The sequence below is a fragment of the Trachinotus anak genome, unplaced genomic scaffold (genome assembly GCF_046630095.1).
Source record: "Trachinotus anak isolate AG129_WGS33_773 ecotype Australia unplaced genomic scaffold, CSIRO_AGI_Tana_v1 ptg000035l, whole genome shotgun sequence".
NCBI classification, from domain to species: domain Eukaryota; kingdom Metazoa; phylum Chordata; class Actinopteri; order Carangiformes; family Carangidae; genus Trachinotus; species Trachinotus anak.
The window spans coordinates 428985-443441 of record NW_027273886.1 but is presented as its reverse complement, the minus strand read 5'-3'; the positions used below and the strand labels follow the sequence as shown (position 1 = coordinate 443441).

Below are 14457 nucleotides of genomic sequence, written 5' to 3'. Positions count from 1 at the left end.
CAACAGAAGCGTTCAGCTGTGTTCTAATGTAAGACAGAACCATTGTGGAGAACTGGATCAGACTGACCTGTGATCAGGGACTTCACCAGCAGGGCCTCGTCCTCCTTGTAGTACTCCAACATCCCCTCAAAGTCTCTCTCCTTCCTCTGGACGGTGACCTGGCGGCTCAGCTCAGGTCGGGACCTGCTTGTCTGAGCTGCAGCCTGAGAGGCTGAGACACACACACACACACACAGAGGCAGAGTCAGAAACACACAACGCTGCAGGTCAAAGGTCACGTTCAGCCGCTCACCCTCCAGCTCCTGGACTTTCTTCATGTAGATCCTGAGCTGCTTCTTCAGCTTCCTCTCGTTCTTCTCCAGTTTCTCCACCAGCTCCTTGAGGTCCTACAAACAGGACGACAAACACACACACACACACATTATAAACATACACTGTCTCAGTGTGTCAGTTGTGTGTCTGTTTCCTCACCAGGTTGTCGTTGGTGAGCCGTGTGATCTCCTGCTGGACGCTGTACTCCACCTGCGCCTCAGGTGACAGAGACATGGTGTAGTTGAGGATCTCCTGCTTCTTCTCGATGTCGTCTTTCAGCAGCTCGATCTGGGTGTGAAGAGCCTCCAGTTCGTCTTTGTGCTGCCTGGACTGAGACTGAAGCTGAGCCTCCAGCAGCCTGACGGGACCAGGAGACCACGTTATCACTGCAGGTCCACCCAGACCACCAAGAGTCTGGTTCATGGACTGTGACAGGGGACAGGCTCTGACCACCCTGCCTCATCTTTAGAAAAAGTGTCTTCGCAACATTTTTGTGTTGTGCTAACGTCATATTTTAAGGTGGTATTGTGGTGATATAAACCTTTACCTGCCTGACTCCAGCAGTTACCTGCAGCATCAGTTCTGGACTCAGTGAGACCTGTGACCTGACCTGAGGCAGGTGTCGGGTCAGAGCTGAGTGTAGCAGCTAACATGCTAATCTCCAAACCCATTTTACTGGTTTGTTTAATGATGTAAAGAATCTTTTCACTTCGTTTTGGAGAAATCAGACGTCACAGATTCTGTTAACGTGTTGATATGTTGACACCAGCTGCTGCCTTCACTGTCACATGATCCTCATCTTTCAACACGCTAAGACACTTTCCTACATATACAAACAGAGAATAATGAGCTCGACGTTTGAGACTGTTTGAGTTTGATGTTTCTCTCCCTGTCACAGTCCAGATAATGAGCTGTTGTTAGAGCAGGAAGCAGCAGAGGAAGAGGAAGTGAGCAAACAGAAACCTGGCCACTTGTTTGAGGCCCTGGTAAGCCAAACCCAGCTCTCCATCTTCATTCAGAAAACACCAGTCCTGCTGCTCACTGGTGTCCAGCAGGCAGAGGAGGAAGAGAGGAAACAGAAGGCGTGAGAACCGTGCAGAGAACAGATAGAACGAGAACATCTAGACCTGTCAGCAACAATACAAAACACTGCAGGACCAGAAAACCACTAAACCACTAAACCATCAGGCCAAAGTAAAGGTCATGTGATCAAGTTCCACAGGTGACGCCCAAAAATGAGAAGCTGTCACTGTGACATCATCACTGAGAGCTCCACCCACCAACTGTGAGACGACAAAGGCACTTACTTCTTAGATTCGCACAGTCCGTGACACACTCTGAGGGCCTCCTCTTTGTCCACGGGTTCCTCACTGTTGTTCTCCTCTGGAACATTATTACTGTTCTCCTGAAACACAGGAACATTATCACTGTTCTCCTGAAACACAGGAACATTATCACTGTTCTAAAGACACACAGAACATTATTACTGTTCTACAGGAACACAGGAACATTATTACTGTTCTCCTGAAACACAGGAACATTATTACTGTTCTACTGAAACACAGGAACATTATTACTGTTCTCCTGAAACACAGGAACATTATCACTGTTCTAAAGACACACAGAACATTATTACTGTTCTACAGGAACACAGGAACATTATTACTGTTCTACTGAAACACAGGAACATTATTACTGTTCTACTGAAACACAGAACATTATCACTGTTCTACAGAAACACAGAACATTATCACTGTTCTCCTGAAACACAGGACCATTATTACTGTTCTACTGAAACACAGGAACATTATCACTGTTCTCCTGAAACACAGGACCATTATTACTGTTCTACTGAAACACAGGAACATTATCACTGTTCTCCTGAAACACAGGACCATTATTACTGTTCTACTGAAACACAGGAACATTATCACTGTTCTCCTGAAACACAGGAACATTATTGCTGTTCTAAAGACACACAGAACATTATTACTGTTCTACTGAAACACAGGAACATTATCACTGTTCTAAAGACACACAGAACATTATTACTGTTCCACTGAAACACAGGAACATTATCACTGTTCCACTGAAACACAGGAACATTATTACTGTTCTACTGAGACACAGAACATTATCACTGTTCTACTGAAAGACAGAACATTATCACTGTTCTCCTGAAAAACAGGAACACAATCTGAAGACCTGCAGAGAACCTGTGAACACAAACTTCCACCTTTATGAAGACGACACTGTTATTTACTGCTGAGCACCACCTCAGACAGAGGCTTTGTGGTTCTAAATGCAGTAGAACAAGTTGGACGTTCCACGTGCTGCTGCCTCCAGCTGTATCAGATATAATTATTTTGTCCTGTACATCACACCGTACTGTGGTGACTCCACACATGAAGTGTTTTCAGGTTTAAACTCACTATTTGTTCGTTCTTCTCCTGTAGCTGGGCAGTGCTGACGATCTGAGTCCTGAGGATGAGCACCTCCTCCTTGCGGGCGTCCAGCTCCTCATTGGCTGCTTTAAGCTGGCTGAGCAGCAGGTTGTAGCTGTCCTGCAGCTCATTGGACGAGCTGTTTTGAGAAGCTCGCTCAGAGATGGTCTTCCTCAGCTCGTTCAGGTCGTTCTTCAGTCTCTTGTTCTCTGACTCCAGCTCCTGACTCTGACGGGTCCAGATGAGATGGTTTTTAGATTATCTGACCTCCTTCCAGGTGACACACAAACTGCTGCTGCTTTCTAAGGACTTTCTAAGAATTTTAACCTTTGACCAAACTACAACAAAATGTCCCTTAAATGTGGATTTGTTCTGTTTCATGTTCTGTCTGAGAACAGATTGTGAACATCACAACAACAGATATAAACATGTTCCTCAGTCCACAGAACCACATGAAACAGCTGATCCTGATATTATTATTTTCATTATGTCATTTCATTCATTGTCACACTAACTTACAGTTTACATTTAATTTAAGTTTCCTCCTCTGACTCTGACATCGACCGTTAGACTTCACACTTCACCTGCTCTCAGTTCACAGACTTTAACTGTCTCCAGCCTTCAATTACATTTCAGCTACTGGTTCCACTGGTTCCACTGGTTCCAGCTTCCCTGACATGTTCTAGTGCTTTTACCTCAGCTACAGCTTCAGTCAGTGTGTAAACCTGTGAGAGTGATGCTATTTGTTTATAATGTGAGAGAAGAAGAAGTCAGTTCGTACCTTCAGGTTATTGTAGGTCAGATCTGCAGTTTCCCGCTCAGAGGTCGGACTCTTCCCCTCAGAGCCCTGAAAATATAACGTGGAAATAAAGAAAACAACCAGGATCAACGACACCAGCTGGGGAGTACTGGAGTACTACAGTACTACAGTACTACAGTACTCATGAGTAAACACTGATTTTAAACCCTCACCCTGCGCTTGGCGAGCTCCTCCATCTTGTCCACGTTGACCTGCAGCCTCTTCTTCTCCTGCTCCAACTCTCTGACACGTTTCTGCAGCTTCATGAACACACTGATGTCCATCGCTGCCTTCTCCACCCCCATCTCCTGCAACCCAACCATCAGCTGGTCACCTTCACCGCCCGACCCAGACCCAGAGACCACTCCCTCACCTTCCTGTCTTTAGTATTTCCACGTTGGCTCATGGATCAATAATCAGCTGGTGAGTTTGGTGGGTGAACTAAAGACTGGACTGACCCTGTGATGTTCTTCCTGTCAGCTGACTGATGCTGCCCTGCTGCTGATGGTTGTGTTGGTCCTCATCAGTCTACATGTTGTGAATATTATCTCCACTTATTCAAAGGAAACTTCACCCACTTTATCAATGACTTTTGATTATTTCAAAGTATCTTCAGTCAGCTCAGAGCACAGACCTCCACCAGGGACAGTATCAAACCACACATACCAGACTTCATGGAAAAAAATCCTAATTCTCAGTAAATCATCTGAAGGGTTCTCTGACCCCTGACCCCCCCCCCCCCCCCCCCCTCCAAGTTCAGGTTCATAACTGCAGGTTCAGTTATTTCTGTGTAAACCTGCTGACAAACGTGGCGGGGGTCATAAGCTCCGCCCCTCAGCTCTGTTGCCTCGTACCTTTTCTCGTCTTCATTCTGCTGATTGGTTTCTCCTCACACTCACCTCCACCAGCTGGGTGGCGTCCTCGGTGTCTCCGACCTCGGACATGGAGATGGACGGGTAGTTAGAGTCTGACTCCAGGCTGCTCTGATTGGACGGGTTCCTCCTGTGGCCGGGGTGGAACTGGAGCATGATGGGAGAGAGAGTTTAACTCAGTGGTTCCTGAGTCAAGAATCTACATCCTGTAGAACCTGTTCATCATCATCATCATCATCCTTCTCTACAGAACAACCGGAAGAAGCAAAGTAGAACCCACAATCCTCTGCTCGACCCTGTCTGATGTTTCCATGGTTACAGTGTCACATGATCAGTTTCCTCTGACGACAGAGAAATGATGAGCGTATTATCTACTGACGTGAACCTTTTAAAACGCCCTGATGGTGGTGCTGTAACCACGTAAGCATGATGATGTAAACATGTGTTGAACAAGAGGTCAAAGGTCACCTTGGTGAGAGCCTGCTCCTCCTTCAGGTTGTCATATCTCTGCTCCAGTCTGGAGAACTCTTTGAGCAGGTTCTGGTATCGCTGCCTCTCAGCATCCAGCTCCGTCTGCAGGGATGCCTCCCTCTGAGACACACTGCTGCCATCATCTGACACACACACACACACACACACACACACACACACACACACACACACACAGTGAGGACCCTGTATTCCCCACCCCCAACCTCACCTAACAACTGAATGTCTAGACCCAGACCTGACCTGGACCGTGACCCAGACCTGGACCAGAGTCTAACCTGGTCAGGCTCACTGACACAGGTTCCTCCTCCTCCTATTGGACACCTCCTCCTGATGTTGATGATTTTACAGGTGAACCTGATCCCGTCCCTCCTCCCCCAGGACAGTTACACCTGGATGTTCTCACCTGTACTGCTCTTCGACAGCTGCAGAATCCTCTGGTTCAACTCCTCCTTCTCACTCTTCAGCAGAGAGTTTTCTGCCTCCAGCTCCTCCACCCTCTGAAGACACGGGAGAAAAAACACCTGATCAGAGGCTGAGGCCCCGCCCACACAGGTAACACGCCTGACTGATGAGGATATTAACAGGAGGAACTGCAGGTGGTGGCGCCCTCACCTGTCTGAGGCCCAGTTTCTCTGTGCTGTGCTCCTCCTCCAGCCTCTTCCTCTCGGCCTGCGCCTCCTGCAGCTCCTCCATCAGCTTCTGCACCTCCTCCAGCTGACCTCCTCCGCCCTGCTGACCCCGGAGCTGCTCCAGCTCCTTCTGGAGTTTGTTCACCTCGGAGCCCAGATTGACGTTCACCATCTGCAGCTGCTCGTTCTGAGTTCTGTACTCTTTGGACTGAGACAGCACAGGACACAGTCCGTTGTCATGGTAACACTTTAATTAACATTAACATTGTTTAACATTGTTTTCTGTTATTGCAACAATCCAAAACAATGATGAATATTGTCCAGAATGACTCAAAGGTGCTGCGTGCACTGTGAAGCTGAACCTGTCGTTCAAAAGACTCTTTTCTTTGTCCATTTCTGCTGATTTCACAAACTACGGAGCAGGTCAAAGGTCACAATCACAGAACGTGTGTTAATCGTGCGTCTCGTTATTATTGCGTTAACATCGACAGCCCTATAAAGCTCGGGACACACCTGTATGACATCACTGACACTAGAGTACCTGTGTCTTCATGGGCCTGATGAAGTGGAGCACAAAGCATCAGGGCCCAGTCCTCACAGGGGACTGGGCCCCTCCCCTCCCCTTCTCTCTGTCACTGTGGCTTTCAAAATAAAAGCCAACAATGCCCGAGACTAGTAGTTTCCTCCACCAACCAGACAAGTCACAGGAAACAGGAAACGTGGTCTGTACGGTCCTGAACCAGAGCAGATCTGACACATCACTAACCTCAGCTGCTGTTGTGTTGATCGTTGTGTATTTGCTCCTTGTGGTTTCTTCCTTGTGTTGGTGTGTGTTTGTCTACAGTTTGTTTTTCTGCTGTTTTACTGACTTTGATTATTTATTTCATTATTTTATTGTAAGTATTTTATTGTTATTCAAGTTTTAATGTTTTAACAGGTCACAGGTAACAGCAGTCACACTGTAGGTTGTGTGTGTTTGTGTGTGTGTGTGTGTGTGTACCTGGTCGTCCATCTTCCTCTGCAGCTGGACGATCTTGTTCTCCATGCCTGTGTTGAGTTTCTTCAGGTGTTGTGCAGACCGAGCTTCGATCTTCAGCTGCTTCAGTTGGTGTTTGGCACGCATGCGTCTGTACGCACACTGGATGATGATGGCGGCGTCACGCGCCCGTCTGAACTTCTTCCTCCGCAGCCAGCGGCGGACGCTCCTCTGGATGATCATGGCCTTGTGGTGCAGGAGGAACTGCAGAGCAACACAACACAACCACACAGTGTGAGGCGTTCACTGTCGCCGGATCACATTCCTCTGCTAAGTGGAAACACTGTGTGTCCAATCAACTACACAGAGGAGCTCAGATCAGAGGGGGGAGGGGCTGCTGGTGTTTACCTCCCAGTAGATCCTGCGGGTGAACATCCCTCTGGTGTAGGCCTGGATGGTGACCACAGCCTGTCTCACTCTCAGGTAGGCCCGTCGCTCTCTCACCATACGATACTGTTTCTGACAGATGAGGGCCGCCCGGGTCAGACGCAGGTACTCGGCGTACCTGGAGGAAACACACCAGGAGCAGAGCCACAGTCAGACACACACTGTCCACACACCAACAGCACAGACCCACTGCTCTCAGCACTATGATGGCGTCCAGTCAGGTCCTGGACCAGTCAGGTCTCACTGCTGAACCACAGAAGCCTCAACAGTTTCACTTCATTTTGTTTTCTTTCCCAAAGAAAATCTGAACGATCTAATTTGCTTCCTGTGATGTAAGAAACCATCTCCATGGAGACAGTCCACACTGAGGTCTGTACAAATCCACCCTAACCCCTAACCGCTGTGTTGAGACAGGGACCTGGAAACCTGGACTCATCAGCGCTGACAGAAACTCACCTGCGGGCCAGGTATCCCCGTCCATATCTCTGCAGAGTGATGGCAGACTTGCGGATCTTGCGGTACCGGACTCTCTGCAGCCAGCCTCGGACCGTCTTCTGGATCTTGATGCAGGCCGCGCGGAACTTATCGGCCCGCAGCTTCTCCAGGTACGCTACCTGCCCCGCTCGGAAGAAGATCTTTGTCTTACCAAACTGGAACATGTCGGGCTCCTGAGGATTTAAAGAGTCATCTCAGTGACCTGTGGAAAATCATTTACACCAACTGTTCTGTGAAGAACAAAACATCTGGAGCCGGAGAACAGCTGTGAATGAGATGGTGATGATGTGCAGTATGACACAGAGGTCACCTGCTGCCTGGAGAAGGTGAACCTCCAGGTTCAGGTCCAGGTTCAGACAAACTTTAAGGAGACGCTGTCACACACGTTTCTACAACCAGTTCAGTTCACTTCCTCCAGTCTCAGTCCAGACTGTTCTGGTCTGTGGTTTCCATGACAACATGTTCTCACCTTAATCAGCGTCTCCAGCAGGTGTTTACACACCAGCTTCTTGTCTGCTGACGTCATGTCGGACTTCCTCATCAACACTCGGTACCTGCTGAAGAAGTCTGGGTACGTCCACCTGGACACACAACACACCTGGTTTCAGTCCTGTCACTACAACTACATTTACCTGTGTGTGTTTGTGTGTGTGTGTGTTACTGAAAACATCTGTGGTTCAGTAGAAAAAGCTTCACTGTAATGAACCTGAAGACCAGGAACTGAGATCTTCATTCACAGGTTCCTGCAGGATCCTGTGAGTTCAGATCCTGAAGGATCTCTCAGCCGTCATACAAAACCTTTAATGTAAACACCAGACTGGATCATCCTGAGAACAGTCAGCTGATCGTCCTGAGAACAGTCAGCTGATCGTCCTGAAAACAATCAGCTGATCGTCCTGAGAACAGTGATGTGACTCAGGAAACAGAACTACACAGAAAAAAACCTGTTTTAAGCCTCAGAGCAGAGAGAGCTGCAGCTGAGAGGAGGAGGAGGAGGAGGAGGAGGATGAAGGACATCAGACCGGTTCAGTCTGACCTCAGCTGTGATGCAGGTTTACGAGCTGAGATGCGGACTCACCTGGATGGGTATCCGGCCGCACTGATCCGGATCGTCTCCAGAACTCCACAGGCTCTGAGCTGCTGCACCGCCCGCCTCGAGTCGAACCTGCAGCGACAAACAGGAAACACTTTACAACCATCTGTGTCTGGTTTAAACCTGAAGCTCAGCTGAACGTCACGGCCCACCTCATCCTCCTCTTCGACATCATCACACACACACAGGCTGAAGACGACGGAGAGAGTGAGCTCAGAGCCACGGAGACATGTGACGAGGCCGTCAGCTGATCTGACGGGCCTGACACGGGAACACGTCAGGAGCTCAGGAACATGTTTACGTGAGGAGAACAACAGCTGATCTGTGAGTACACAACACAACTGCTCTGTTCAACAGCTGTGAGCTCCGAGCGTCACATGACTAATCAGTCAACTGTTTATCCTGAGTCGTCTCTGATTGGACAAAATAACACATCTGATGACATCATCTTAATCTACAGGAAACTTAAGTGAACATTTTTCACTATTATCTGACGTTTTGGAGACTAAACCATTAAAGCTCCACAGTCTAAAGGTAGATGTCCATGTGTGTGTGATTATAAAGCAGGTCTAGGTTCTATATTAATACTGTGAAAGTATCAAAGCCTCAGTCCACAGAGAAATGCACACAGCCTGTATTCAGAAACTGAGCCTTAAAACCAGCCGTCAGGACTTCTGGAACTTTGTGATGTCACAACAAAGCAGTCACCACCCTCAGCCCCAAGCCCCACCCACCTGGACCCACCATCCAACCTTGCAGGATTTGGTGTTTAACTGAATATTTTGCTATATTTTTAATCAATCACTCAGAAAACAGTCAGCCAATCAGAAGAGAGACTCAGATCCTCTCCTCTGATTGGCTGACTGACCTGTTGTTACTAGAGCTCCAGAGAGAAGCCTGAGAGAGGAGATGTAAAACTACACTGAGATGGTTTTTGGTTCTTAAACCACAGATATATCTTCTGATGGAGATCAACACTTCAGATAAAACACAGTGTAGAACATGGGGCTTTAATTGATTATTGATCAGGTGATCTGATGTGACGAGGCTCAGGCCTGGTGTCAGTAATTGACTCTCTCTTTAACGGAGCCTGAACTGTGTCTGTGCTGTAGGAGGTGGAGGTGTGGACTCACGAAAAGGCCTCTTTGTAGTCGTTGGGTTTGATGCAGCGGACGTAGTGAGGCGTCGTAGCGTTCAGCGTCTCCATGAGGAGGTGGAGGGAGCTGCGGAACTGAACCACACACAAACATGTGAGCCACAGGTTGGTCACCAGAGACAGTCCTGCTGACAGCAGCGCTCAGCTCACCTGGTGTCCCACGGTCTTCCTGTGGTCCTTGTTGGGAGCTCTGGGAGTCGACTTCGCCGGTCGGACGTTCACTCTGGACGACTTTTGGGGGGGGGGGTCATCTTTCTCATGAAACAGGTCTGCTACCAGCTGGAACTGAGAGGAGACCGGCAGCCATGTTTAATTTAGGACAAGTCATCATATGATGTCACTGAACCGACGCCGTCATAGCAACAACCATCAGTTCACTCACTGATCAAAAGAACATTGATCCACTCTGGTAACTGATCAATCGTCAATTATTTGAAGTCCCAGCTTCACTGATGATTTGATTATTGTGATGTTTATCAATAATCAGAGAGAGCGCTGTGGAATCAGTCTGTTCACTCAGACACAGGAACATCTGTTCACATCTGTTGGCCCAGATGTGGAGGCTCCTGACAGCTGTGTACTCACACCAGACCTGGAGGATCCTGGTCTGGGCTCATGAATCTGACTCCGGAGGACGAGGAACCAGACACCACCCTGACTCCTCCCATCGCCATCGCCATCGCCATCGCCATCGCCATCGCCATCGCCAGAGATTAAATCACTAATATGCCACAGCAGATAAAAACCTGTGTGTGTGTGTGTGTGTGTGTGTGTGTGTCACATGTTGAACACACTTCCCTCTGTACTGTGGCTCGTGACTGCCTCCAGCTGTTGATCAGTGGGAAGTGTAGGAGCTGATGAATCCTCTGACACCAGCAGCTCCACAGATAAACAAGCTTCATCATGTGATCGTGTGATCATGTGATCATGTGATCCACAGTCATCACAGCTTTAAACCCACACGTCTCATATGTGTCGAAGAGGCGTGTTATTTTGAGTGTGTGTGTGTGTGTGTGTGTGGAACATCTGTGTGGACCTGGACTAACTGAACTGTGGTCCTGGTCCTGGTCCAGGTCCTGGTTCTCACCTGACTGGCCTTCAGGATGTTGATCTGCTCCTCGTACACGGTGTCTCTGTTCTTTTCCAGAAACCCGTCACACTGATATTCCACCTGTCAGAGGACAGTCGTCAGTTCATCACATGCTCATCACATGTTCATCGCAGGTCACTGATGTATGTCTTTACTGGGGTGGGGTGGTGGGGGTGGGGGGGTAAAGGTGGGCGTCGTCCTCCACTCACCTTGTCAGCGAAGTGTATGATGATGAAGGAGGTGTTGGACATTCGAGGTTTCTGGAAGTGAGCGCTGCTGGAGTGCTGCTTGTAGAGCTTCTGGGCCCAGTTCTGGTCCGTCCCCTTCGGCACCTGACACACAACAGACAGGTGAGACCACTACACACTGATCCTGGTGCTGGTCTACAGGAGCGACAGAGACTGGTTCAGTCAGAGTCCAGTCTCAGGACCTTCAGGACAGCCGGACCGGACTGACTCTGAGCTGCTGTTCCTGATAAAGTGAGGGTGTGTGGATACAGGAAACCTCACTGTCACTGAGGAAGAGGAGCAATCTTACTTTACACTCTTCATCCAGCAGGTCCAGGACTCCGAGTCGAGCCTCGATCAGGTCTATGCAGGGCTGGTTGTCATAGAAGTCTATCAGAGTCCAGGGGATCTGCTCCTTCATGTACTCCTCCTGCTCCAACTTAAAGACGTGCTGAGGAGACGACAGGAACGCAGGTAACACATAGGTAACACACAGGTAGCACAGGTAACACACAGGTAACATACACAGGTAACACACAGCTAACACACAGGTAACATACAGCTAACACACAGGTAACACAGGTAACACACAGCTAACACACAGGTAACACAGGTAACACACAGGTAACACACAGGCAACACACAGCTAACACACACAGCTAACACACAGGTAACACACAGGTAACACATAGGTAACACACAGGTAACACACAGGTAACACACAGGTAACATACAGCTAACATACAGCTAACACACAGGTAACACACAGGTAACATACAGCTAACACACAGCTAACACAGGTAACACACAGGTAACACACAGGCAACACACAGCTAACACACACAGGTAACATACACAGGTAACACACAGAGGTATCACACAGGTAACATACACAGGTATCACACAGGTAACACATAGGTAACACAGGTAACACACAGGTAACATACACAGGTATCACACAGGTAACACACAGTTAACACACAGGTAACATACAGCTAACACACAGCTAACACAGCTAACATACAGCTAACACACAGGTAACACACAGGTAACACACAGGAACACAGGTAACATACACAGGTAACACAGGTAATACACAGGCAACATACAGCTAACACACAGGTAACACAGGTAACACACAGGCAACATACAGCTAACACACAGCTAACACAGCTAACATACAGCTAACACACAGGTAACACACAGGTAACACACAGGAACACAGGTAACATACACAGGTAACACAGGTAATACACAGGCAACATACAGCTAACACACAGGTAACACAGGTAACACACAGGCAACATACAGCTAACACACAGGTAACACACAGCTAACACACAGGTAACATACACAGGTAACACAGGTGAATCAAAGCGACTCACAGAGTTGAACTGCTGCTGAAGCTTCTCGTTGGCGTAGTTGATACAGAACTGCTCGAAGCTGTTCACCTCGAAGGTCTCAAACCTGCAGACACACACACACACACACACACACACACACACACACACACACACACAGGTGTGCAGGTCAGTGATTACTCAGAGACAGAGGAGGTGGAGCGACAGACTGTGAACCACAGACAAGAGGACAGTGTGTGTGCCTGTGTGTGTGTGTGTGTGTGTCTCTGCTGGGGGGGGTAACACAGCGGATGGTGGTCTTCATACCCGTAGATGTCCAGGACCCCGATGAAGGAGTGCTGCTTGTAGGACGTCTGCAGGGCCTTGTTGATGTGCTCCACGATCCAGTCGAACATGCGTGCGTAGATGTGCTTGGCGAGAGCGTCCCGGGCGTTGGCGGCCTGTTTGCTGGACGTGGTCTTCACATACGTCTCTGAGGCGGTGACCAGCTTCCTGTGACAGAGCCAGTGCTCCATCTGCTGCAGCTCCACCCCCAGCAGCCTGCAGAAGTGCTGCAGGTGGAGGTCGTCCCTCTGCAACACACAGCGTCGGTTAGAGACCCGACCGCAGCTCTGACGCGCTGCTCATCGGTGTAACCATGGTAACCACGTACCGAGATGCGACAGGACTCCCCGTCCCGCTCGGAGCAGATCTCGATGTTCCCCAGGTGAAGGATGGAGGCCATGATCCTGAAGATGTTGGTCTGACTGCTGTCCTTTATCCCTGAGGACAGACAGATGTGGGACAGTTAACCCTGGAGGTCTGTAAGGGTCCACCAGGGACCTGAGACCAGGTCTGACTGGGTCAGGTGGGTCTCTGGTCTGATTTGACACTGACATGTTCTGTACGGTTCTGTAAGGGTTCTGTAAAGGTTCTGCACACTCTGCCTCAGTTGAAGGCGTTTACAGGAGAGGATGGTTGGGAGGCAGAGCTCTGGTCTGGGGGGGTCAGTTCTGGGGGGTCAGTTCTCACCCAGCAGACTGAAAGCCTCTCTGGTCTTCTTAAAGTCCTCGGCGTCGTTCACTCCCTCGATGAAGATGTTCTCCCCTAAAGACGTGTAGGTGAAGTCTTCTGCACTGGCTGGAGAACAGAGAACAGATCTGACACTACAGCAACGTGACCAATCAGATCCCCCCCCCCACCACACACACACACACACACACACACACACACACACACACACACACACACACACACACACACACACACACACACACTTGTACTTCTATCTTTGTGAGGACACTCGTTGACATAATGCATTCTCTAGTCCCTTACCCTAACCTTAACCATCACACCTGAGTGCCTAACCCTAACCCTGACCTTAACCTTAACCTTAACCTAATTCTAACCATCACTTTTTATCTGAGCTAGTTCTCAGCACAGATAAAGTTATCATGGTGGGTGATTTTAACATTCATGTAGATGTTGAAAGTGACAGTCTGAGTATTGCATTTAATTCATTATTAGACTCAATTGGCTTCTCTCAGCATGTTAATGAACCCACTCACTCTTTTAACCAGACCCTTGATCTGGTTCTGACTTATGGGATTGACATTGAATATCTAACAGTTTCTCCCAGAAACCCTCTTTTATCTGACCATTTTCTGCTAACATTTGAGTTTTCAGTCATGGACTACACAGCATCTGGGGAAAAAATCTATTACAGCAGGTGTCTCTCTGACAATACCATCAGCAAATTTAAAGAAAGGACCCCATCAGTACTTAGCCCACTGCCATGTATCAATGCAGTAGGGAACAGCTCTCTTAACTTCACATCCACACAGGTTGATGATCTTGTTGACAGTACTGTAGCCTCACTGCGTGCAACTCTAGATACTGTGGCCCCTCTGAGGAAGAAGGTAGTGAGTCAGAAAAGGCTAGCTCCATGGTACAACTCAGAAACACGAGCTTTAAAGCAAAATTCAAGGAAGCTAGAAAGAAGGTGGCGTTCTACTAACCTGGAAGAATCTCTAAAGGCTTGGAAAGACAGCCTATTGGTGTATAAAAAAAGCCTCCGTAAAGCCA

The 14457-nt window shown here is 48.5% G+C and overlaps 1 protein-coding gene across 4 annotated transcripts in view; it reads right to left on the bottom strand.

Annotated features, from left to right (window-relative positions):
- The window catches only part of myo5b (myosin VB), a 36141-nt gene that overhangs the window by 6651 nt on the left and 15033 nt on the right, over window positions 1-14457 (bottom strand). For 3 of the 4 annotated variants that reach the window (XM_071472113.1, XM_071472115.1, XM_071472114.1), the window contains exons 8-32: window positions 13405-13512; window positions 13046-13155; window positions 12700-12965; window positions 12418-12499; window positions 11343-11483; window positions 11015-11137; window positions 10803-10886; window positions 9866-10000; window positions 9693-9790; window positions 8545-8631; window positions 7936-8047; window positions 7428-7639; window positions 6933-7089; window positions 6549-6788; window positions 5532-5756; window positions 5323-5416; window positions 4896-5041; window positions 4455-4574; window positions 3729-3863; window positions 3538-3603; window positions 2745-2984; window positions 1620-1717; window positions 472-670; window positions 293-386; window positions 68-211 (exon numbers count right to left, since the gene is read on the bottom strand). In XM_071472113.1, the coding sequence (XP_071328214.1) occupies window positions 68-211; window positions 293-386; window positions 472-670; window positions 1620-1717; window positions 2745-2984; window positions 3538-3603; window positions 3729-3863; window positions 4455-4574; window positions 4896-5041; window positions 5323-5416; window positions 5532-5756; window positions 6549-6788; window positions 6933-7089; window positions 7428-7639; window positions 7936-8047; window positions 8545-8631; window positions 9693-9790; window positions 9866-10000; window positions 10803-10886; window positions 11015-11137; window positions 11343-11483; window positions 12418-12499; window positions 12700-12965; window positions 13046-13155; window positions 13405-13512 (3516 nt within the window). Of the gene's footprint in view, window positions 1-67; window positions 212-292; window positions 387-471; window positions 671-1275; window positions 1354-1619; window positions 1718-2744; window positions 2985-3537; window positions 3604-3728; window positions 3864-4454; window positions 4575-4895; window positions 5042-5322; window positions 5417-5531; window positions 5757-6548; window positions 6789-6932; window positions 7090-7427; window positions 7640-7935; window positions 8048-8544; window positions 8632-9692; window positions 9791-9865; window positions 10001-10802; window positions 10887-11014; window positions 11138-11342; window positions 11484-12417; window positions 12500-12699; window positions 12966-13045; window positions 13156-13404; window positions 13513-14457 lie in introns of all 4 variants that reach the window. The other variant, XM_071472116.1, reaches the window with a different exon arrangement.